Source organism: Diceros bicornis, chromosome 2 (assembly GCF_020826845.1).
Source record: "Diceros bicornis minor isolate mBicDic1 chromosome 2, mDicBic1.mat.cur, whole genome shotgun sequence".
NCBI classification, from domain to species: Eukaryota; Metazoa; Chordata; class Mammalia; order Perissodactyla; family Rhinocerotidae; genus Diceros; species Diceros bicornis.
In genome coordinates, this window is record NC_080741.1 from 81,913,760 (window position 1) to 81,938,527 (window position 24,768).

A 24,768-nucleotide genomic window follows, 5' to 3' on the forward strand; every position below is an offset into this window, starting at 1 on the left:
GTCTTGCTCCAGTTTGAAGGCTGTGCTGTCCCCTCCGCCTGGCACACACCTCTCCCCCCTCAGCCCAGTGAATGCCTGCACACTGGCCCAACCTGACGCAAACGTCCCCTCCTTGGGGGTCTTTCCCGATCCTGCTGGGCAGAGCTGTTCCTTGCCTTGGACTCCCATCATGCTCTCTACACAGCCTGAAGACAGAAGTCTGTCCTTGATGAAGGAAATGCAGGCATTTGAGCCTGTCTCCCCAGCTAGACTGCAAGCACCTAGAGGACTGGGACCGGGTCTCGGTCTCCTCTGTGTCTGAGGGCCTGTCATGTCCTCAGAAGGTGCTCAATAAATGCTCGTTGCATGAACGAATAACTGGACGGACACAGGCCTCTCCAGAGCCGTTGCTGCCACTCCCCCTCTGTACGCATCCTCCAGAATCCCCTTCATCCCTCCAGCTGCCAGAGAATCTCAGCTGAGAAACCGCCCTCAGACAAGGTTACACAGAGTGACTGATCCCTATGGGGCACAAGGCCCAGGCCTCCCGCCTCAATTTGGGGTTGCTCTGAAGGGCACTCTGGCTCTGGCGCTCCCTGTGGGACGGCAGTTCCTGCAGTTCAACCCCTCCCTCTGCTGGAGCATGTCAATGGTCCTGCAGAACCAGGCTCAGATCCCAGGGTTAACTGCAGTCAAGGTCTGACTTCTCCAGGAAGCCCTCACTCATTTCCCCAGCCAGCAGCCATCGCTGCGTGTGCTAAAACTTGAGCGTCGGCCCATTTCTGTCCTTGCTGCCCTGGGTCCTGGTCATTTTTCACTTTCTTTATCTCTAAACTTGGTTAGCCCCTAAAAGGCAGGACCCACGCTTTTTATATCTCCCAGTTAACAGACAGGAGGGGTGAAAAAAGTTTTCTTCTGTGGAATTGAAGCCTCAGGTGGAGAGAGAGTGGGGTGGACAGTGGACAGATTTTCTAAAGAACAATGCAGGCGGCCACGTGTCCCTCCCGGCCCACAGGCAGGACTTCTGTAAAGGACGCCCCAGTGAATCGTGAAGCCTCAACCACTTCCGACTGTTGGCCCCCGCTGCAGCCTCTGGGCTAAATTTATTTATTTCTTTGTAATTTGTACCCAGCCTGCTTCCAAAAACCATGTGAGGCAGCACTCTGAGCTAATAAAGCATTTAAACTGAGGTGTCGCCTCCCTTCCACAGCGCTGCCTTGATAGAAATGTACAGCGAGGAGCCCGGCCGCAGGGCCGTAAAAGCGGGGACTGCCGTTCTGCCTGTCGCTCTGATGCGTGGCTCCGGCCAGGGTGACGGGTGTCTGGGGAAGCCATTTAACAAGCTTCCCAGTGACAGGGACTTTGAGAGAGGAGGCCACCCTACCCCCCACTCTCAGCTTTCCTAGACTGCCACGAGTGATCACCAGCCCTGAACACACACACAGGATGACACGAAGCAGACTGGGCAAGTCCCAGGACGGGAGCGTGTGAAAGCTGGGTGGGCCCTTACACATCACTCTATGGATGGGGAAACTGAGGCCCAGAAAGAAGAGAGACTAGCCCAAGGCCCTGTGGCCTCTTCCTAGCCTAGGCTCTCTGCCACCTCCTACATTCAGCAAATTTCCTCCGGAGCTCCTTGTAGCTCTCGTGGTCCAAGGCTCGAAGATGAGCCAATTCCCTGAGCCTCGAGAGTTCATGTCAAAATATTCCAAGATGCTTAACCTGGCAGCTAACATTCGGAAATCCTGTTACCTACAATAAATCTGATCTTTCTTCATTTGTCGTTGTTAATCTAGCTAGAAAGTTGTAATATATATCACACCTCCCTGCATTCTCAAGCAGAAGGGGTTACGACCTTGACCTTTTTTGGCAAGTCAGTCTTCTCAGTCAACATCAATGACTATCGTCTAGAATGCAGTATTGTGTTCAGAAGCTGTGTTAATGTACTGGTCTGTTTATCCCTATGCTAAATGTCCCCAAGACAGTTATGCTTTTTGAGTTATGATGTCCTTTTAAAGAAATAACTTTCCAGCCTCTACCGCACTGTCAGACTGCCTCTGGGAGCTCCACTTATGGAGACTCCACCTTCTAGACCCGCACTGTCCAGCAGAAATATAACGCAAGCTACATACACAGCTTTAAACGTTCCTGCAACCACAGTAAAAACGTCCTTAAAAGGTGAAATTAACTCTAATGACATTTATCTAACCCAATATATGAAAATATTAGTATTTCAACATAGATCAAAATAAACGATTAACGAGAAATTTAAGGGCCGGCCCCGTGGCTTAGCGGTTGAGTGCACACGCTCCGCTGCTGGCGACCCGGGTTCAGATTTCGGGGCCCCACCAACGCACCTCTTCTCTGGCCACGCTGAGGCCACGTGCCACATACAGCAACTAGAAGATGTGCAACTATGACATACAACTATCTACTGGGGCTTTGGGGAGAAAAAAGGAGGAAGATTGGCAATAGATGTTAGCTCAGAGCCGGTCTTCCTCAGCCAAAAGAGGAGGATTAGCATGGATTTTAGCTCAGGGCTGATCTTCCTCACAAAATAAAAATAATAAAAAAAAAAAAAAGAGAGAAATTTTACATCCTCTTTTCTACTGAGTCTTTGAAATGCAGTGCGTATTTTCACTTTCCGCCCTCTCCATTCTGACTTATAATACAAGTGCTCAACGGCCATTTGCGACTCATGGCTACCACACTGGACAGCACGGCTCTGCACTTCTAGCTCTAGCTTGCTAAGGTTGCATTTCGGTCAGAAAAAATAAGGCTTGAATTAGAGGGGCTTTCCTAGGCCTAGACGGCAGGTCTGGTACAGGGACTTAGAGCAGTTTCTCTCGGCTGTTCACGAGGGTCTTTAATGGCTTATGTTCTGGTTCTTAGCTGTGTTCCAAACTTCAGCGATGACAGGTAAGAGGCTGCCAAGAAAATGAAGCATTACTGCAATTTTATGGGAACAAATAATTTTCTAATATCGATTGCCTTTGATAAGAAAAATAAACTCACGTTTTTTTACACAGTCTGAAAGAGGTTTTCAAGACACGGAGACATGTGACCTCGTACATGCTTAGCCCCTTAACAATGGTTTTTAGAGTAAGAGTATGGAACCAAATGGACAGGATGGACTCACCAAGAAGTGTGATCATTCAGCTCAGCCCAGATGGACTCAAAATCCTGGGATGATTTTGCTCTTTGAAGTAATGAGTGAGTGCAGGCTGACGTCACAGGCATCTGGGCGTCCTGGGTGCTCCTAAGAGACCCCTTTCACAAACACTCTCTGTCCCTGCAGCCCAGCAGCCCCCACGGTGCCCTCTCTGGTGCACCACACCAATCTAGCTGGATTACAACTGGTGCTGATGCTTTTGCCCCTTCCACGAGACTCAGAGCATTTCAGAGACTGTAGGGAGAGACGTCTTTCATTTCTACATCCCCAGCAGCCATCTCGGCACAGTGCAGGTGCTAATACATGTTTACTGAATGAATTAATGAACTAATGAAGTCGAAATGCTGCTGAAATGAAAATGTGGTGGAAAAAACAGGTGCAACGCTTTCCTCCAGGAGAAACAAAGGTGTTCTCTGTTCTTGTTCAGATAACTCGGATCCCTAACAATGCCTGTCGCCCGTGTCCCTCCGTAAAGTGTGAGCTGGCTGCTCCTTAGGGGAGCTCTGTGAGTCTGTGAGCCTGTGGCATGTGGCGGCAAATGCTCCCTCGGCACGAGAGCCTCTTGCTCAGGACGACCATATAACTGATCATCGAAACCGGGACACTTTGGAGAGCGAAAGGGGGTGCTGTTCACAATTCCTCCAGGCTGACAGCTATACACCAGGACAGGCCCCGGGCAAACCGGAAGGTGTGGTCCCCCTGCTCCTCTTTCGTGGAGCCTTCCAGAGTGAGCCAATCCCAGCTAAGAGCCCTGTGTGCCATGCAAGTGGCCTACTCCATCCATGAGGCCTTGGTCACCCCAGGGTCATGGTGTATGTCAACTGCTCTCTTCTAGACTATAAACTCCTCGAGGATCAGGGACTTGTCCCCTTCATCCTCTCCATCTCTCTCCACGATGTTGACTTGACACCAGGCACACAGCAGGATCTCGTGAATGGAAGAACTGAGTTCCCAGTCCCCAGTTTTCTCACCCACCCAACAAACATTTAGTAAGGACTTAATTAGAAGCAGTCTTTGTGCTGGGCCTGGGACAACAGACATCAGTAGGAATCACAGGGAATTCCCAATTTGGTGGAGAAGACTGGCTTGTAAGTAAATGAGTGCTAGAACAGAGGTGAGTCACGGCTGCGAGGGCCGAGCAGAGAGAGAGGTGGCCTCTACCTGGGATGGGAAAGGGGGTGGTGGGAGGGTCATCAACACCCACTGGTAGTTATTCTGTCCAGTATCATCTCTCCCTCTTCTGATAACAGCACTATGATTTTCCTTTGGGAAAACACTCCTGCCTCATCCGTTGCCCAGCTGGTACACCTGGGGCTGATTGTACCTGCTGGTTTCCAGGAAGGACATGACACTCAGCCTCACCACTGAGAGCAACACACACTCCTGGCTACAGGAAACATTTCAAGCATGGGCAGCCAATAGAGTCAATCATGTTGGTGTTGGTACTTCTACTGGAACACTCAGGAAAGAGAAGCCCTCCTTCTCCTGGGGAAACCAAAGCTGGTAGAATAATGATCTCAGAGATGCTCATGACCATCTTGTCACCCTAAGGAGAGAAACTCCCTGAGAATGAAGCCAACAAAGAGGAAAGCAGAGCCAAGAGATGGGAAGATCTGATGGAATCATTTGAGGGCCTGGATCCAGCCATGCCTGAAGCTGCCTATCAACAGACTTTTCAGTGTACTGAGCCAATACAGACTCTTTTCATGCTTAAGCCAGTCTGCATTGGATTCTGGCACAACTGAAAGACTACTCATGGATAGAAGTTTCACAGAGAAGGTGGTGCTAAAGTGAGACAGTGAATGATGAGTAAGAGTCCACGAGCCAGAGAAAGAGGCAGGGCCTTGCATGGAATGGGAAGGTAAGAGGAGCAAAGGCATTGAGACGTGGAGTGGAAACCGACGACGAGATGCCTGGGGCTCAGGCCTGGGCGCCTGACCTGCTCGCCTCACCTTTTTATAATGTGGTATCCCATGGGGACAGCCGTTGGCCGACACAGTTACTCTAACTGTTTGTTTCATGGAGGTGAAGGTGACCACGATGGAGTCCTGCCCCAGCACCGTTAGCTTCATTTGCTCATTCACCTGCAGGCGAAGAAACCAGTAATCACGGACCCCTGCTTCTATTGTCTCAGCCACCCCTTCCTGATCCACCACAAAGAACAAAACTCCTCTTGGCTCGGGGCTTGGCTTTCCACTTCTTATGTTGGAATTTAGCTTTCATGGAGAAAACAGAAGAATTCCAGCCTTTCTTTGAGGGATTAGCAGAAAAAAGTAACTGATGCCTTCTTACCCTAGCCTCTTCCCTTTCCATCCCAAGCTAGGAACCAACTGTGAAAGAGACCCAGGCGTCTGGCAGGTGAATCAGCTTCAGTTCTGCGAGAGCTGGATGGGGAGGCAACCTGGGTCAGAAGCCAGCACCATCCCTGAATCAGATGACGTGTCCACCCAGGCACCAGGTCTGACTATGAGCCTTGCTCTACAGCATGCAGAGCTGCCTTGGGAAGCTGACCACACGGCAGGGGGTTCCCGAACACACCCCTCTGCAGAGGGGTGGGCAGGTGGCAAAACAGAACCCAGCGGGGGCCAAGCCACACTGGTTCAGGCCCCTCCCCTACAGTCACCAAATAGTCACTCGTCTTCCCCTGAGGAGGAACCAAAGGAGCCACGTTTTCTTACCACTTCCAAAAGGGTGGGGATGTCCTATGTAGCAGCCCCAGATAGGAACACGGGGAGGGTGAGATGCCCTTGTAGCAACTCACTCCGTACTGAGAACTGTGTGGTCTAGGGGTGACTCCCAGTTCTGCCTCCTGTTAGCAAGCCATTGAGACTCTCTGAAGCTCAAGTTCTTTAGTAGGAAATAGTTGAAAGGCTAGTTTTAGGTTCAAAAGAGATCAAGATTATGGAAGTGGCTTCGAGCCATAAAGGCCCATACCAAACATGAGCAGATATTGTCAGGACATGGCAGAGCAACTCACACGTAAGGCCCCTGGACGGTTCATGTGTGTAGAGAGTTATTTATGCAGTGGCCCTATCCAAGGGCCTAGGAGTCTACAGCCCTACACTGCTGCGTGGCAATTCTTTCTTCTGTCTTCAAAGTCCCTGAACATAGATGCACCTGGGGACTCCTCTGAACTAAGAAGACACGCTCCATTCCGCTCTTTCCATTTCCTTCTTGCTGGCCCAAAGATCAACACTCAACTTCCTCACCCCTGAGCCCTTTCCTCATACTCCACGGTCTGGATGCTTGTCCCCTCCAGCACCCTGAAAACATGTGATCCATAACTGTCTTCTTGCCAAGGTTTTTGACATCTTCACAACTTGTAGATCACTCTCACTTAAGAGAAACCCTACCCTCTCCAGTTCTCCTTCTAGAGAGTGTAGTATAGAGGTTGGGAGCTCAAGTCCTGTGGTTGGACAGGGTTCAAATGCTAGCGTTGCCACTTATCAGTTGGGCAATTTTAGGCAAGTCAGTTAGCCTCTCTGGGCCTGGGGACAAGTACAGAATCCTTCTCTTAGGGTGCTGAGCAGATTTTATGGCATAAATCATGACAAGGGCTTAGCATGGTGCAGCTGTTTTTTATTATCCCTGCTCCCTGGCTGGGTTCTCTTCCTCTCCCCACTGCCCAAAATATCGGTGCTCCAGAAACTCAGTCACTGCTCGTTGTCTCAGAAGCTCCTGAGCCAGCCCAGTCACATATATCCATCACCTCAATCTCTCACCCTAGCTGAGGATTATGTCACAACAGCCCAGAGAGATATGGCCACTGTCCCCAAGCAGCATGTCTAAAACCACATTGATCTCCGACCCTCTCAGAAACTTCTCTATTTCTATCCAGACACACTCCATTGAGGAGTCATCTATAATTCCCTCCTCCTCTCATTTATCCACTATAGCCCATGCCTGAATGCCATCGAATTCTTTTCCTGAAAAGGCTCCTTTAAAAAATATTGTTACTACCCTTCATCACGTGAGGTCTGGCTAGTAACTCCCTAACTAGTCTTTCTAGTAGCCCACCCACTGATCTTTCCCCCTCTAGTTGACCTTCCACACAAATGCTGGACCGAGTATGCCAGCCCTCAGCTTAAAAACTAACCAGCTAGTTATGCTTCCAGCATAGCTGAGTCAGCTCCTAACAGGCTGACCCTCCCACAGAACTTGAAAAAAGCAACCCAATGGCTCTGAAGAGTAACAAAGGCAGGCACATTTTGAAAAGTCAAAACTTAAAAGAAAGGACCAGCATGGGACGAGTTTCCAGTTTACAGCTGTAGTCTGAAGGCAGGCCACAGTCACGGCCAAAACACCACCATCTTTCTAGCTCAAAGAACTGGAGGACAGAACCTAGGGCAACTCTAGTTACAGAAATGGAAGGAGAGAATTCCAGAAGGGACAGAGCCAGAGAAATAGAGCTCCAGATTCTATCTGTAAACTGTCCACATCTCTGCCCGATCCTGAACCATGCACGAGCAGGGCAAAGGCAAGACAGCTTACAGCTAAGAAAACAAAACACTGGAACTGAGATTGGAGCTGCTGCCCACTGCAGGCGAGACCAAGATGTGGTGTGCATCTAACCAAGCCCATTGCCTGTTAAAACAAAAACATCAACACTCTTCACAGAAATACATCAGAAATCAGAAACTCCACAACATAACAGTCACAATGTCAGCAATCCAAAACTATTCAACACGTGAAGAACCAGTGAGGCATGAGACATTCTCAAAGCAACTGATACCCAATCCTGTCTGATATGTTCCACATGTTGAAATGATCAGACAAGGAATTTAAAGCAGCTAATTTAACCCTACTTGATGAGGCAAAAGAAAATATACTTGTAATGAATGAAAAAACAGCAAACCTCAGCAGGGAAATAGAAACTATAAAAAGAACTAAATGGAAATTCTAGAACTAAAAATATATATTTGAAATTAAAAAATTTCATGGAATTAGCAAAATACCAGAATGGAGATGAGAGAGTGAAGTCAGTGAACTTGGAGATAGATCCACACAAGTTATCCTATCTGAGAAGAGAAAACATTTGAACAACAAAAAAAGAACAGAGGCTCAGGGACCTTGAGGATAACACTAAACGCCTTAAAATGCATGTAATTGGAATCTCAGGAGAAAAGGACAGAAATTGGAGCACTTTTTTCCTCCAAAATAATGGCAGAAGACTTCTCAAATTTGGTAAAAGACACGAATTTACAGATTCAAGAAGCTCAGTAAACCCCTAACAGAATAAATATGAAGACTACCACACCCAGACACCTCACAGTCACACTTAGAAAACCAAGGAAAAGAGAAAATCTTGAAAGCAGCTAATGAAAATGAACAATGATTTGAATAACTACAGACTCCTCATCATACACCATGCAGGACAGATCTGTCATAGTGGAACAACATCTGTCAAATGTTGGAAGAAAAAAACCCAGAAAAGCAGTCAACCCAGAATTCCATATCCAGCAAAAACATCCTTTCATAAAGACATTCTTCACATGAAAGAAAAAAGAGAATTTGTTGCCAGCAGATTTGCACTTCAAGAAATGCTAAAGGAAGTTCTTCAGGCTGAAGAGAAATGGTACAGAGGGAACTTCAGATTTTCAGAGAGGAAGGAAAAACACTGGAAATGGTAAATATCTGGGTAAAAACAAACTGGCCCCTGCAGCCTCCAAGACAACATGCAAACGCCTCAGCCTCACACCCAACGCCTCTCACCCCCTCCCCAGAACACGTACACCTCCTGCTCCCCTTCCTTCACAAGAAGCACTTGTGAACTTGTAGAGAAGCCACACTGAGTCCCAACTCCAAGCCTTTAGAGACGCTACTCCCTCTCCCTCTGAATCACATGCACACACACTCATGTTCCAACTCCAGGGCCACCTTGTCTTCCAGCCCACTCCTGGCTGCACCAGCCCCTGCTGTGCTTTTACGTATGCAGCTCCAGGCAACAGAACAAGGAACTAAAACACTTGAGTGATGTCAAGGCACCTTCCCCACCATTATTTCATTTAGTTTTCACAAAGCAGCAGGAGGCAGGAGGGCAGGTCTGGTGACCCACCTTGCATTGATGAGACAACCGAGACTCAGAGAAGCTGAGTCATTTCCACAAAGCTGCACAGCCAGAGTCTAGCAAAGCCTGCACTAGCACTTGGCTCCTCAGACTCTCATCCCAGTTCTTTGTCCACTTGGCCACACTGACACATCACATATGATGCCTGTCTCCAACTGATTCATAATCTTCTTGGATGGTAAACTTTTCGTACAGCTACAAAAAATTATATATTAAAACCACGCAACACACCCTTAGATTGGGGATCTTGGACCTAGCCAAGCATCAGAAACTCTTGTGAAAACTACAGAAATCTCAAACTCATAACAGATCAACTGCATCAGAATCTCTCTGGGGCTGAGCCTGAGGATCTGCATTTTTTTAAAGTCCCATAGGTGATTCTGATATGTGACCAGAGCTGAGAACCTCTGCACTGCATGACTAATTGTCAAATGACTAACCCAGACCATGGGCACTGTAAGAAGAGAGAAATGGATGTGGGCTGGGGTGCCATGAAGGAGGGGAAATCTGAGCAGGGCTATGAAGGAGGGAAAATGTGCATCGGCAGCAAGAGGAAGGTATGCATTTCAGGCCAAGGAGATAGGAAAGGTAAGACATGTTCAAGGGATTGAATGGTTCTGAGCAGAAGTGTGATCTATAGAAACTGGGATATAAGAATGAGAATCCAGTGGCCAATGTAGAGGATGAACAAGAAGGGCAGGAGACAGGAGGCTAGGGGTAGGGTGCCTGAGCCCCGCCATGCACTCCAAGAGTGCTTCTGTCCATGACCTTACCTTGGGGCTCTTAATCTCAGGCCACCTTAAGTGGACTCTATGTTCTGTGATCTTTCTCTGAATCCCAACCCTATGAGCTTGTCCCTCTTTAATGGCCTTATCTTTCTCTACTCTACCTTCCTATCACTCTCTGGGACTTCTGAGTCCCTTGAGGGGCCTTTCTTATTTCTCTATCCCCTAGTCCCCTAGATTGGTGATTCTCAATCAGGGGCAATTTTGCCCCCAAGGAACATTTGGCAATGTCTGGAGGTATTTTTGTTATCACTGCTGGGGGAGGGGGTACTACCGGCATCTAGTAGGATGCTGCTAAATATCCTACATGCGAAGTTATAACAAAGAACTACCCATCTTCTAATGTCAGTATTGCTACGGACGAGGAACTCTGCCTTAGACAAACTGATAAGCATACCTAATTGCTTTATTAGTAAACTAAATGTATGAAGTTACTATTTAACACTAGTAATTCAATAGTGATTTAATATTTAATAAACCTTTGATGAATGGCTGTCTGAAAAACCAAATGAATGAAAAAAGGGTTTGTGTCTTTCAGTCATATTTGACTCCCAGATTTTTTTATTTCATAGATAATAAAGTTATAAAAACAAAAACTGGGCAGACCAACATAGAATGTTCTTATTGCCACATACAGATGTTAAATATAAGACTGTCAACTACTATAACAGTTACTTTCTAAAATAAAAGACATTTTAACTACCAAAATGTAATCATATTAATAATAATAAAATAGGAAGGATATTACCAAGAAAGGTCAGTACAGCAGCCAACAGTTGCTGTAGGCTGGTGAACAGTTCACTTCAGTCAACCCTGGACCACCACCACCCACCAATTTGAGAACATCCAAGTGAGAACACAAGCTCCTGGAGGGCAGGGCTCCTGTCTCACAGGTAGCTCTCTGGCTCTTAATGCTGGGAAGCCTGGAAAAGGCTGCTGAGACCACCCCACCTGTGCTGCCCACCCATACCTTATATTCCAGGGAGAGCAAAGTCTCCATCTTGGAGGCCCAGCTCCACTTGTGGACTACACAGCCCTTGTAGTCGTAGGTGGTCCCACCTCCCGCATCCAAGACCAAGACAAATGGGCAGCTAGAAGAGAGACAGAGGTGAGGAGCTGCCACCAGGCCCCTGAAGGCAGCCTGCCTCACCGCACGCCACAGGCAGGCAGGGCCCTGAGACTCAGTCCCAGGCTGGAGGAACCATGAAGTCCTGCAGGCAGCCTCATTGCCCCCATCTAATATAGCCTGAGGCCCCTTCACCTGGTGACACTACTAGGGAGTCTGTCAGGAAGGGCGCGTCTGAGGGAGATGACAGAGGCTCAGGCCAAACCCAACAGGGGAAGAAATGGATCGTGTCCCCTGGTGTCCAGCAGCCTGAGCATATGAGATATCAGGAACAAAAAATGGAAACTAGAACATCTGTAGCATGCGAGTAAGTCATTCCTTCCGAGAACATTCTGGGCTTATGAAAGCCCAGACAAAATCAACTTTTTGTTGACAACAACATGTGCTTCTCTTAAAAGACCTCACAGAAGTGGTGCCCATGGTCTCTCCTTCACTCTCTCCTGGTATAAAACACTTTTCTCCACCAAAGAATTCTTTCACAAGTCCAGCCAACAATCAAGATCTTAGTGCTCTGGGAGCAGGACTTGGGGAGTTGCCCCTCTTATTGCCCCTCCCATTGGCTATGACACGGATCCAGGAAGTGAGGGCCAGGCCTCAAAATACCTACATCCTTGCAGGCTTGGCCTCAGCCCTGCCTCACTGCCTTCCTAGACCTCGGGATCCTGCTGGCCTCTCCTTTTCCCAGGGACTGTCACCTCAGTGGCCCCCTTTGTCACCCTCAGAGATACTTCCACAGGGCTAAGATGCCCCCCAACTCACTCACCAGTCCTTCAAGTTGTAGTTAACCCAGCCCTGGCCTTCATCGTCAAACAGAGCCAGGACGGAGAAGTTGGGTGTGTCATCAAGCAGGTAGGTGATGGTTCTCCCTTTGCAACATGTGGGGATCTGACACATGGCCATCTTTCCGGAGGGATAGCTGGCAGAAATGGTCAGGGAGAACTAACAGAAAATTCTCCAGGTTCTGCTCTCTGGTGCCCCATGGAAAGCAAGTCTATGTATCCAAGCGTTAGCTATTTGGTGCATCATTCATGGTCTTCAAAGACCCTCCCTGCACTGTGTGTAAGTAACAATCAAATGACTATGGAACTCGACCATGCCCTGGGTGCTTTCCTGTATCTTCTTTCTGTTCCTCACAACCATCCTGTAGTATTAGTATTACCTCCATCTCACAGATGAGTAGGGTTTCCCTGCATCTGAGGTTTCCTGGGATGTGAGACTTTCAATGCCAAAACACAGGCAAGTCTCAGGCAAACCAGGATGAGCTGGTGACCCTACAGATGAGAAATCCAAGGTGCAGAGAAATGATCTTCCTCACGTTACACCACAGGGAAGTGGCAGATCCAGGATCTGAACTCTGAGGGCAGTGATATTTCTAATTCTGTCAGGCTGCCTCCCCTTTTGACTAATCTAGGAAAGCAAGCAATGTATCCCTGCTCATTTACTCCTAAGGAGGCCCCAAAAAGCCTTGCTCTTGACTAAGAGGGACAGGGTATGGGCAGCTACCATCCTGTGTGCAGAAGTTTCAGAAGTACCCCAGACAGAAGAATTTCAGTGGTGGCACTGGGGCACACACTCTTAATCGTTTCCCACCAACTGATTAAAAAGAAATTAACAGATAGAATTTATAAAAGGTAACTAGACAGAAATTCTGGAACTGAAGAGTACAATAAATGAAATGAAAAATTCACTAGATGGGTTTAGCAGTTTAGAGCAATAGAAGAAAGAATCAGTGAGCTTGAAGATAGATCAATTGAAATTATTCAGTCTGAGGAACAGAAAGAAAAAAGAATGAAGAGAAATGAACAGAGCCTAAGAGACCTGTAGGAGACCATCAAGCAAACCAACATATGTATAACAAGAGTCTCAGAAGGAGAGAACAAAGAGAAGGGAGCAGAAACAATATTTGAAGAAATAATGGCTGAGACTCCCCAAATTTTAGGAAAGACGTAAATCTACACATACGAGAAGCTCAACAAACTCCAAGTAGGATAAATTCAAAGAGAGCCACACTGAAACACATTACTATCAAACTGTCAAAAAACAAAGACAAAGAGAGAATCTTGAAAGCAGGAAGAGAAAAAAGATTCATCATGTACAAAGGATCCTTAATAAGATTAACGGCCAATTTCTCCTCAGAAACTATGGAGACCAGAGGGCACTGGGATGAAATACTTAAAGAGCTGAAAGAAAAAAGCTGTTAACCAAGAATTCTATATTGAGCCAAACCATCCTTCAAAAATGGAGAAATTAAGACTTTCCACATAAACAACAGATGAGGAAGTTCACCACTAGTAGACCTGCCCTACAAGAAATGGTAAAGGAAGTCCTGCACACTGAAAGGACACTAGACAGCAATTCAAAACCATACAAAGAAAAAAAGAACACCAGTAAAGGTAAATATATAAATAAGTATAAAAGCCACTATTATTGCATTCTTGGTTTATAATTTCTCTTTTCTTCCTATATGATTTGAAAAAACAAATGCATAAAATAATAATTGTAAATCTACATTAATGGCACACGATATATATATAAAAATGTAATTGCTGATAATAGCACAAAGGAGGAGGAATGCAGCCATATAGGAGCAGAGTTTTGTATACTATTGAGGCTAAATTGGTATTAATTCAAAATAGTTTGTTGTCAATTGTAATAATCTAGTCTATTAGTTCCTTGGGGCTGCCATAACTAAGCACCACAAACTGGGTGACTTGAGCAACAAAAATTTATTCTTTCATGGTTCTGGAGGCAACAAGTCTGAAATCAAGGTGTCGACAGGGCCATGCTCTTGGAGGCTCTAGGGAAGAATCCTTCCTTCCCTCTTCCTAGTTTCTGGTGGTTGCCAAAAACATTTGCTTTGGCATGCCTTGGTTTACAGATGCATCATTATAACCATCGCCTCTGTCATCACATAGCCTTCTTCCCTCTACGTGTGTATCAGTTTTCTCTTCTTATAAGAACATTAGTCATTGGATTAGGGCCCACCCTAATGCAATTTGACCACATGTTAACTTAATAATTATATCTGCAAAGACACTACTTCCAAATATGGTCACATTCTGAGGTTCCAGGTGAACATACATGTTTGGGAGACACTATTCAACCCATTATACAGGGTAATCACTAACAAAAAAACTAAAAAATATAGAAAAAGGGGAATGAGGAAATCAAAATGGCATGCTACAAAAAAATCAAACACAAAAGAAGGCAGTAATGGACAAACTGAGGAACAACAAAGATATAAGATATACAGAATAGAAATAGCAAAATGGCAGAATTAAGTCCTTCCATATCAGCAATCACTTTAAATATAAATGGATTAAATTCTCCAATCAAAGGGCAGAGACAGACAGAATGGATTTGAAAAACAAGAGAGTGAGGGCCGGCCCAGTGGCGCAAGCGGTTAACTGCGCGCACTCCACTGCAGCGGCCCGGGGTTCACTGGTTCAGATCCTGGGCGCGCACCCAACGCACCGCTTGTCAAGCCATGCTGTGGCGGTGTCCCACATAAAGTAGAGGAAGATGTGCACGGATGTTAGCCCAGGGCCAGTCTTTCTCAGCAAAAAGAGGAAGATTGGCAGATGTCAGCTCAGGGCCGATCTTCCTCAGCAAAAAGAAAAATAAATAAAACAACAGAGTGACGTCAGCAAGATGGCAGAGTGAGCTGGAACTCAGGGCAGAGTTCCCCCTTCAAACTACAAATAAATGGACATTCATTGATCGATGGAGAATACCCACACACCACAACAGGATGCCTGAGAGACCCACACAGCTATACATCTGATGGTGGATGGACAACCCCCGGGGAGGTGGTGGAGATAGGTGAGCACTCTCTGCCCCCTGGGCAGCCCTGTGCAGGCATGCGACTGCTCTCCTGGCTGGCACACCCATAGCACCGCTGCACCCTCTAGGGCAGGAGTGTGCCTCGGCAGCACTGTGGGAACAGGTGATGGCAGCCCTGAGCCCCTGTATGATCACTTTCCTGTCTGGCCAGAGAACTCACGGTGCCACCACAGTCCCCAGGGAGTGGCCCAGGCTTGGACCCAGTGGGAAGGCCCCACCCACCAAGCAAAATGGCTGCTGTAACCTAGGACGAGACAGCAGTGGATCTGTGTGCCCGAGCAAACAAGTTCCCTGGTGCGAAGAACACCCACAGTACTGCTACAACTCTGAAGGGGGGAACACATCTCAGTGGGACTGTAGGAGAAGGCAGCAGCAGCCCTGAGCCCCTGCGTGATTGCTTTCCCATTCAGTGGGATAGCCCACAAGGCCGCTGCAGTCAAAAGGAGTGACCCAGGCTCAGACAGGCACAGCTGACAGAATGCGGCAGGCTCAGAATATACAGTCCCTGTCCTCCCCCAGCGGTGGCAGGTGGAATCTGGGACCAGATACTATCACTAGGCGAAGGCACAAATCCACCCTATCAAATAGCATGAAGAGGTATATTAATATTCCAGACCAGAAGGGAAAAGACAAACCCAGAAATCAATCCTGAAGGCACAGAAATTTACAAACTAAATGACAGAGAATTCAAAATCGCTATCATAAAAAAAACTCAACAAGTAACAAGACAACTCAGAAAGACAGTTCAATGAAATGAGAAATAAAATTAACGAACAGAAGAAATTCTTCACAAAAGAGATTGAAACTATAAAGAAAAACCAATCAGAAATGTTGGAGATAAAAAACATAATAAGCAAGACGAAGAAAAATCTAGAGTTCTTAAATAACAGAGCTGACGCTACGGAGAACAGAATTAGCAATTTAGAAGATAGAAATATAGAAATACTTCAGATAGAGAAGGAGAGAAAGCTAAGACTAAAAAGAAATGACGAAATTCTCCAACAAATATGGGACTCAATTAGAAAATACAACATAAGGATTATAGGTATTGCAGAGAGAGAAGAGAAAGAGAAAGGAGCAGAGAGCTTGTTCAAAGAAATAATAGCTGAGAACTTACTAAACCTGGGGAAGGAGCTGGAACTACAAGTAAAAGAAGCTAACAGATGTAAAAAGACCTTCTCCAAGGCATATACTAGGAAAACTCTCAAAAATCAATGACAAAGAAAAAATATTAAGGGCAGCAAGGAAGAAGAAAATAACCTACAAAGGAACCGCCATCCAGTTTTCAGCAGATTTCTCAGCAGAAAGCTTACAGGATAGGAAACAGTGGAATGACATATTCGAAATTCTCAAAGACAAAAACCTTCAGCCAAGAATACTCTATCTAGCAAAAATATCCTGCAGATATGATGGAGAAATAAACACTTTCCCAGATAAACAAAAGTTGAGGGAGTTCATTGCCACAAGACCCCCCTACAAAAAATGATCAAGAAGGCCCTGATATCTGAAAAAACAAAACAGAACAAAACAAGCAAGGGTTTATGAAGCCTTGAGCAAGGAGATAAATAGGCAGACAAAATCAGAAAATTCCAACTCTCTATCAGAACAGATTAGCAAACACTTAACTACAACTTGACAGATAAAAAGAAGGAAAACACCAAAAAGAAATATAATCACTTTATTTTAACCACAAACTCACAACACAAAATGGAATAAGTTGTGACAACAACAACTTAGATGCGGAAGACGGAAGGGAGGGAACTGCTTAGACAAAGGGAGTAAGAAACTATTAGAAAATGCACTATCTCATCTACGACATCTTTTATACAAACCTCACAGTAACCACTAAACAAAAAAATCAGAACAGAGACAAAAATTATAAATACTAAGAAAACCATCCTAGAGAGCCACCAAACTGAATTGGTAGTCTGAAATACACAAGACGAGAAACAAAGGAAACACAGAACAACAGTAAAATGAATGATAAAACAGCAGCATTAAGCCCTCATTTATCAATAATCATTCTAAATGTAAATAGATTGAATTCTCCAATCAAAAGACACAGAGTGGCTGGAAGGATTACAAAACAAGACCCAACAATATGCTGCCTCCATGAAACATATCTCAGCTCTAAAGACAAACACATGCTTAGAGTGAAGGGATGGAAGATGATACTACAAGCTAATGGCAAACAAAAGAAAGCAGGTGCTGCCATACTTACATCACACAAAGTGGACTTGAAATTAAGAAAGACAATGAGAGAGAAAGAGGAGCAGTATATAAAGATAAAAGGGACACTCCTCCAAGAGGACATAACACTTGTAAATACACATGCACCTAACACAGGAGTACCAAAGTTCATAAGGCAACTATTAATGTTTCCTTTTAGGTCGATTAACAGCAACACAATAATAGTAAGGGACCTTAACAGCCCCCATTCATCAATGGATAGATCAACCAGACAGAAAGTGAACAAGGAAATAATGGAACTAAATGAAAAAATAGACCAGATGGACTTAATAGATATATATAGAACCCTCCATCCAAAATCAGCAGAATACACATTCTTCTCAAGTGCACAGGCAACATTCTCAAAGATAGACCATATGTTGGGAAACGGGGCAAGCCTCAACAAATTTAAGAAGATTGAAATCATATCAAGCATCTTTTCTGACCACAATGCTATGAAACAAGAAGTCAACTACAAGAAAAAAGCTGGGAAACTGACAAACATGTGGAGACTAAATAACATGCCATTGAACAACCAATGTTTCATTGACGAAATTAAAAGAGAAATAAAAAAAAATCTGGAGACAAACGAAAATGAAAATACACCATACCAATTCAAATGGGATGTACCAAAAGAGGTCCTAAGAGGGAAATTCATAGCAATACAGGCCCACCTTAACAAACAAGAAAAATCTCAAATAAGCAATCTTAAACTATACCTAACAGAACTAGAAAAAGAAGAACAAACAAAGTCCAAAGTCAGCAGAAAGAAGGAAATAATAAAAATTAGAGCAGAAAAAAATGAAATAGAAACCAAAAAAAAAAAGTAAGAAGGATCAATGAAATTAAGAGCTGGTTCTTTGAGAAGATAAACAAAATTGATACACCCTTAGCCAGACTCACTAAGACAAAAAGAGAGAAGGCTCAAATAAAATTAGAAATGAAAGAGGAGAAATTACATGGGACACCATAGAAATACCAAGGATTATAAGACAACACTATGAAAAACTATATACCAACAAATTGGATAACCTAGAACATGGATAAATTCTTAGACTCATACAACCTCCCAAACTGACTCAAGAAGAAATAAAGAATCTGAATAGACCAAGCACAGGTAAGGGGGCTGAAATAGTAATAAAAAATCTCCAAAAAACTACAAGTCCAGGACCAGATGGCTTCTCCAGAGAATTCTACCAAACATTCAAAGAAGATTTAGTACCTATTTCCTCTCAAACTATTCCAAAAAACTGAAGAAGATGCAACACTTCCTAACAGATTTTATGATTTTCCAACATCACCCTGATCCCAAAGCCATACAAGGACAACACAAACAATGAAAATTACAGGCCAACATCGCTGATCAACATAGATGCAAAAACCCTCAACAAAATATTGGCAAACCAAACACGGCAATACATCAAAAGGATCATACACCATGATCAAGTGGGATTTATAGCATGGATGCAGGGATGGTTCAACTCCAAAAATCAATCAATGTGATGTACCACATTAACAAAATGAGGAATAAAAATCACACAATCACCTCAGTAGATGCACAGAAAGCATCTGACGAGGTCCAACATCCATTTATGATAAAAAAAAAACTCTCAATAAAATGGGTGTAGAAGGAAAGCAGCTCAACATAATAAAGGCCATATATGACAAACCCATGGCCAGTGTCATACCCAACGGGGAAAAACGTTGGAATGAGGAAAGCCATCCCTCTGAGAACAGGAACAAGACAAGGGTGCGCAATCTCCCCACTCTTATTCAACATAGTACTGGAGGTTTTGGCCAGAGCAATTACAAGAGAAAAGAAATAAAAGGTATCCAAATGGGCAAGAAGGGAGTGAAACTCTCACTCTTTGCAGACGACATGATTTTTATATATATATATAACCCCAAAGAATGCATCAGAAAACGATTAGAAACAATCAACAACTACACCAAAGTTGCAGGGTACAAAATCAACTCACAAAAATCAGTTGAATTTCTATACTCTAATAACGAACTAGTAGAAAGAGAACTCAAGAATACAATCCCATTTACAACAGCAACAAAAAGAATAAACTATCTCAGAGTAAATTGAACCAAGGAGGTGAAAGACCTATACAATGAAAACTATAAGACATTATTCAAAGAAATAGATGATGACATAAAAAAACGGAAAGATATTCCATGCACACGGATTGAAAGGATAAACATAATTAAATGTCCATACTGCCTAAATCAATCTACAAATTCAATGCAATCCCAATCAGAATCCCAATGACATTCTTCACGGAAACAGAACAAAGAATCCTAAAATTTATATGGAATGACAAAAGACCCCGTATAGCCAAGGCAACTCTGAGAAAAAAGAACAACACTGGAGGTGTCACACTCCTTGAATTCAAAACATACTACAAAGCTGCAGTAATCAAAAGAGCATGGTACTGACAAAAACAGACACACAGATCAATGGAACAGAATTGAGAGCCCAGAAATAAAACCACATATCTATGGACAGTTAATCTTCAACAAAGGAGCAGAGAACATAATGGAGAAAGGAAAGTCTCTTCAACAAATGGTGTTGGGAAAACTGGACAGCCACATGCAAAAGAATGAAAGTAGACCAAGATATTTCGCCATACACAAAAATTAACTCAAAATGTATGAAAGACCTGAAGGTAAGACGTGAAACCATAAAACTCCTAGAAGAAAATATAGGCAGTACACTCTTTGACATCAGTCTTAGAAGGATCTTTTCGAACACCATATCTACTCAGGAAAGGAAAAAAAAAAGAAACGATAAACAAATGGGATTTCATCAGACTAAAGAGCTTCTGCAAGGCAAAGGAAACCAGACAAAATGAAAAGACAATACACCAACTGGGAGAAAATATTTGCAAATCATATATCTGACAAGGGATTAATCTCAAAAATATATAAAGAACTCATATAACACAACAACAAAACAACATACAACATGATCAAAAAATGGTCAGAGAATATGAACAGACATTTTTCCAAAGAAGATATATGGACGACCAACAGGCACATGGAAAGATGTTCAACATCACTAATCATCAGGGAAATGCAAATCAAAACTACAATGAGATATCACCTTACACCGGTCAGAAGGTCTATAATTACCAAGCCAGAAAACAACAAATGTTGGGGAGGATGTGGAGAAAAGGTAACCCTCATACACTGCTGGTGGGAATGCAAACTGGTGCAGCCACTATGGAAAACAGTATGGAGAGTCCTCAAAAATTCATTTTTTTAAAATTTTTTGTTTATTGCAGTAACTTTGGTTTATAACATTGTATAGATTTCAGGTGTACATCATTATACTTCTATTTCTGCATAGATTACATCATGTTCACCACCAAAATACTAATTACAACCCATCTACACACACATGTGCTGAATTATGCCTTTCGCCCTCCTCCCTCCCCCCTTCCCCTCTGGTAACCACCAATCCAATCTCTGTCTCTATGTGTTTGTTTATTGTTGTTATTATCTACTACTTAATGAAGTAAATCATATGGTATTTAACCTTCTCCCTCTGACTTATTGCACTTTGCATTATACCCTCAATGTCCATCCATGTTGTCACAAATGGCTGGATTTCATCGTTTCTTATGGCTGAGTAGTATTCCATTGTGTATATATACCACATCTTCTTTATCCATTCGTCCCTTGATGGGCACTTAGGTTGCTTCCAAGTCTTGGCTATTGTAAATAACGCTGCAATGAACACAGGGGTGGCATGTATCTTTACACATTGGTGTTTTCAAGTTCTTTGGATCAATACCCAGCAGTGGAATAGCTGGATCATATGGTAGTTCTATCCTTGATTTTTTGAGGAATCTGCATACTGTTTTCCATAGTGGCTGCACCAGTTTGCACTCCCACCAGCAGTGTATGCGAGTTCCCTTCTCTCCACATCCTCTCCAACACCTGTTGTTTCCTGTCTTGTTAATTATAGCCATTCTGATGGGCATGAGGTGATATCTCATTGTAGTTTTGATTTGCATTTCCCTGATAGTTAATGATTTTGAACATCTTTTCATGTGTCTGTTGGCCACCTGTATATCTTCTTTGGAGAAATGTCGGTTCAGGTCTTTTGCCCATTTTTTAATTGGGTTGTTAGTTTTTTTGTTGTTGAGATGCCATCAGTTCTTTATATATTTTGGAGATTAAGCCCTTATCAGATGTATGGTTTGCAAATATCTTGTCCTAATTGTTAGGTTGTCTTTTCGTTTTGTTGATGGTTTCCTTTGCTGTGCAGAAGCTTTTTAGTTTGATGTAGTCCCATTTGTTTATTTTTTCTATTGTTTCTCTTGCCCAGTCAGACATGGTGCTTGAAACTACGTTGTTAAGACTGATGTCAAAGAGCGTACTGCCTATGTTTTCTTCCAGAAGTTTCATAGTTTCAGGTCTTACATTCAAGTCTTTAATCCATTTGGAGTTAAGTTTTGTGTATGGTGTAAAGTAAGGATCTACTTTCATTTTTTTGCATGTGGCTATCCAGTTTTCCCAACACCATTTGTTGAAGAGACTTTCTTTTCTCCATTGTATGATCTTAGCTCCTTTGTCAAAGATTAGCTGTCCATAGATGTGTGGGCTTATTTCTGGGCTTTCGATTCTATTCCATTGATCTGTGTGCCTGTTTTTGTGCCAGTACCATGTTGTTTTGGTTACTATAGCTTTGTAGTATATTTTGAAATCAGGGAGTGTGATACCTCCAGCTTTGTTCTTTTTTCTCAGGATTCCTTTAGCTATTCGGGGTCTTTTGTTGTTCCATATAAATTTTAGGATTCTTTGTTCTATTTCTGCGAAAAATGTTGTTGGAACTTTGATAGGAATTGCATTGAATCTGTAGATTGCTTTAGGAAGTATGGACATCTTAACTATGTTAATTCTTCCAATCCAAGAGCACGGAGTGTCTTTCCATTTCTTTGTATCTTCTTCAATTTCTTTCAGCAACGTTTTCTAGTTTTCCGTGTACAGATCTTTCACCTCTTTGGTTAAGTTTATTCCTAGATATTTTATTCTTTCTGTTGCAATTGTAAATGGGACGGTATTCTTAATTTCTCTTTCTGCTACTTCGTTGTTAGAGTATAGAAACGCAACTGATTTTTGTATGTTGATTTTGTATCCTGCAACTTTACCATATTCGTTTATTACTTCTAAAAGTTTTCTGGTGGATTCTTTAGGGTTTTCTATACATAAAATCATGTCATCTGCAAATAGTGACAGTTTTGCTTCTTCCTTTCCAATTTGGATCCCTTTTATTTCTTTTTCTTGCCTCCCTGCTCTGGCTAGGACTTCCACTACTATGTTAAATAGGAGTGGTGAGAGTGGGCATCCTTGTCTGGTTCCTGTTCTTAGAGGCATAGCTTTCAGTTTTTCACCATTGAGGATGATATTAGCTGTGGGTTTGTCATATATGGCCTTTATTATGTTGAGGTGCTTTCCTTCTATACACATTTTATTCAGAGTTTTTATTATAAATGAACGCTGTATCTTGTCAAATGCTTTCTCTGCATCTACTGAGATGATCATGTGATTTTTATTCTTCATTTTATTCATGTGGTGTATTATGTTAATTGATTTGCAAATGTTGAACTATCCCTGCATACCTGGAATAAATCTCACTTGATCATGGTGTATAATTTTTTTTTAATAAATATCATTCTCCCATAATTTTATTTTTTATTTATTTGTTTTTCCCCCAAAGCCCAGTAGACAGTTGTATGTCATAGTTGGGACATCCTTCTAGTTGCTGTATGTGGGACACGGCCTCAGCATGGCCGGAGAAGCAGTGTGTCGGTGTGCGCCTGGGATCCGAACCCAGGCCGCAATTAGCAGAGTGCGTGCACTTAAACGTTAAGCCATGGGGCCGGCCCTGTATAATCTTTTTAACGTACTGTTGTATGCGATTTGCTAGTATTTTGCTGAGGATTTTTGCATTGATGTTCATCAGTGATATTGGCCTGTAATTTTCTTTTTTTGTGTTATTCTTGTCTGGTTTTGCTATCCGGGTAATGTTGGCTTCATAGAATGAGTTAGGGAGCTTACCCCCTCCTCAATTTTTTGGAAGAGTTTGAGAAGGATAGGTATTAAGTCGTCTTTGAATGTTTGGTAAAACTCACCAGGGAAGCCGTCTGGTCCTGGACTTCTTTGGGGGAGGTTTTTGATTACTGTTTCAATCTCGTTACTGGTCATTGGTCTATTCAAATTCTCTACTTCTTCTTGATCCAGTTTTGGAAGGTTGTATGATGCTAAGAATTTATCCATGTCTTCCAGATTGTTGAATTGGTTGGCATATAGCTTTTCACAGTATTCTCTTATAATCCTTTGTATTTCTGAGGTGTCTGTTGTAATTTCTCCTCTTTCATTTCTGATTTTACTTATTTGAGTCTTCTTTCTTTTTTTCTTGGGTTCTAGCTAAGCCCTTCTAGCTAAGGGTTTGTCAATTTCATTTATCTTCTCAAAGAACCAGCTCTTGGTTTTATTAATTTTTTCTATTGTTATTTTAGTCTCTATTTCATTTATTTCTGCTCTGATTTTTATTATTTCCCTTCTTCTACTGATTTTGGGCTTCGTTTGTTCTTCTTGTTCCAGTTCCTTTAGGTGCATTGTTAGATTGTTTATTTGAGATTTTTCTTGTTTGTTGAGATAAGCCTGTATTGCTATAAACTTCCCTCTTAGTACCGCTTTTGCTGTATCCCGTAAATTCCAGCATGTTGTATCTTCATTTTCACTTTTCTCTAGGTATTTTCTGATTTCTTCTTTGATTTCTTCGTTGACCCAGTCGTTGTTCAGTAGCATTTTGTTTAATCTCCACGTATTTGTGGCTTTTCTGATTTTCTTCCTATAGTTGATTTCTAGTTTCATACCGTTGTGGTCAGAAAAGATGCTTCGTATTATTTCAATCTTCTTAAACTTATGGAGACTTGTTTTGTGGCCTAATATGTGATCAATCCTGGAAAATGTTCCATGTGCATTTGAAAAGAACGTGTATTCTTCGGTTTTGGATGGAATGCTCTGTATATATCTACTAGGTCCATCTGTTCTAGTGTATCATTTAAGGCCAAAGTTTCCTTATTGATCTTCTGTTTGGATGATCTATCCGTTGCGATAAGTGGAGTGTTAAAGTCCCCTACTATTATTGTGTTACTATTTCTTTTTATGTCTGTTAATAATTGCTTTATATATTTAGGTGCACCTACATTGGGTGCATAGATATTTACCAGTGTTATATCCTCTTGTTGGATTGTTCCCTTGATCATTATGTAATGCTCTTCTTTGTCTCTTTTTACAGTTTTTGTTTTAAAGTCTATTTTGTCTGATATGAGTACTGCTACTCCAGCTTTCTTTTCATTGCCATTTGCGTGGAGTATCTTTTTCCATCCCTTCACTTTCAGTTTGTGAGTTTCTTTAGGTCTGAAGTGTGTCTCTTGTATGCAGCATATATATGGGTCTTGTTTTTTTATCCAATCAGCCACCCTATGCCTTTTAATTGGAGCATTTAGTCCATTGACATTTAAAGTAGCTATAAGTATGTACTTAC

The 24,768-nt window shown here is 43.0% G+C and overlaps 1 protein-coding gene across 1 annotated transcript in view; it reads right to left on the reverse strand.

Annotated features, from left to right (window-relative positions):
- LOC131421274 (uncharacterized protein C3orf20-like) overlaps positions 1 to 24,768 on the reverse strand; it is a 92,419-nt gene that overhangs the window by 28,798 nt on the left and 38,853 nt on the right. The window contains exons 6-8 of the mRNA XM_058567953.1: positions 11,893 to 12,045; positions 10,974 to 11,094; positions 5,104 to 5,235 (exon numbers count right to left, since the gene is read on the reverse strand). Coding sequence (XP_058423936.1) covers positions 5,104 to 5,235; positions 10,974 to 11,094; positions 11,893 to 12,045 — 406 coding nt within the window. The remainder of the gene's footprint in view (positions 1 to 5,103; positions 5,236 to 10,973; positions 11,095 to 11,892; positions 12,046 to 24,768) is intronic.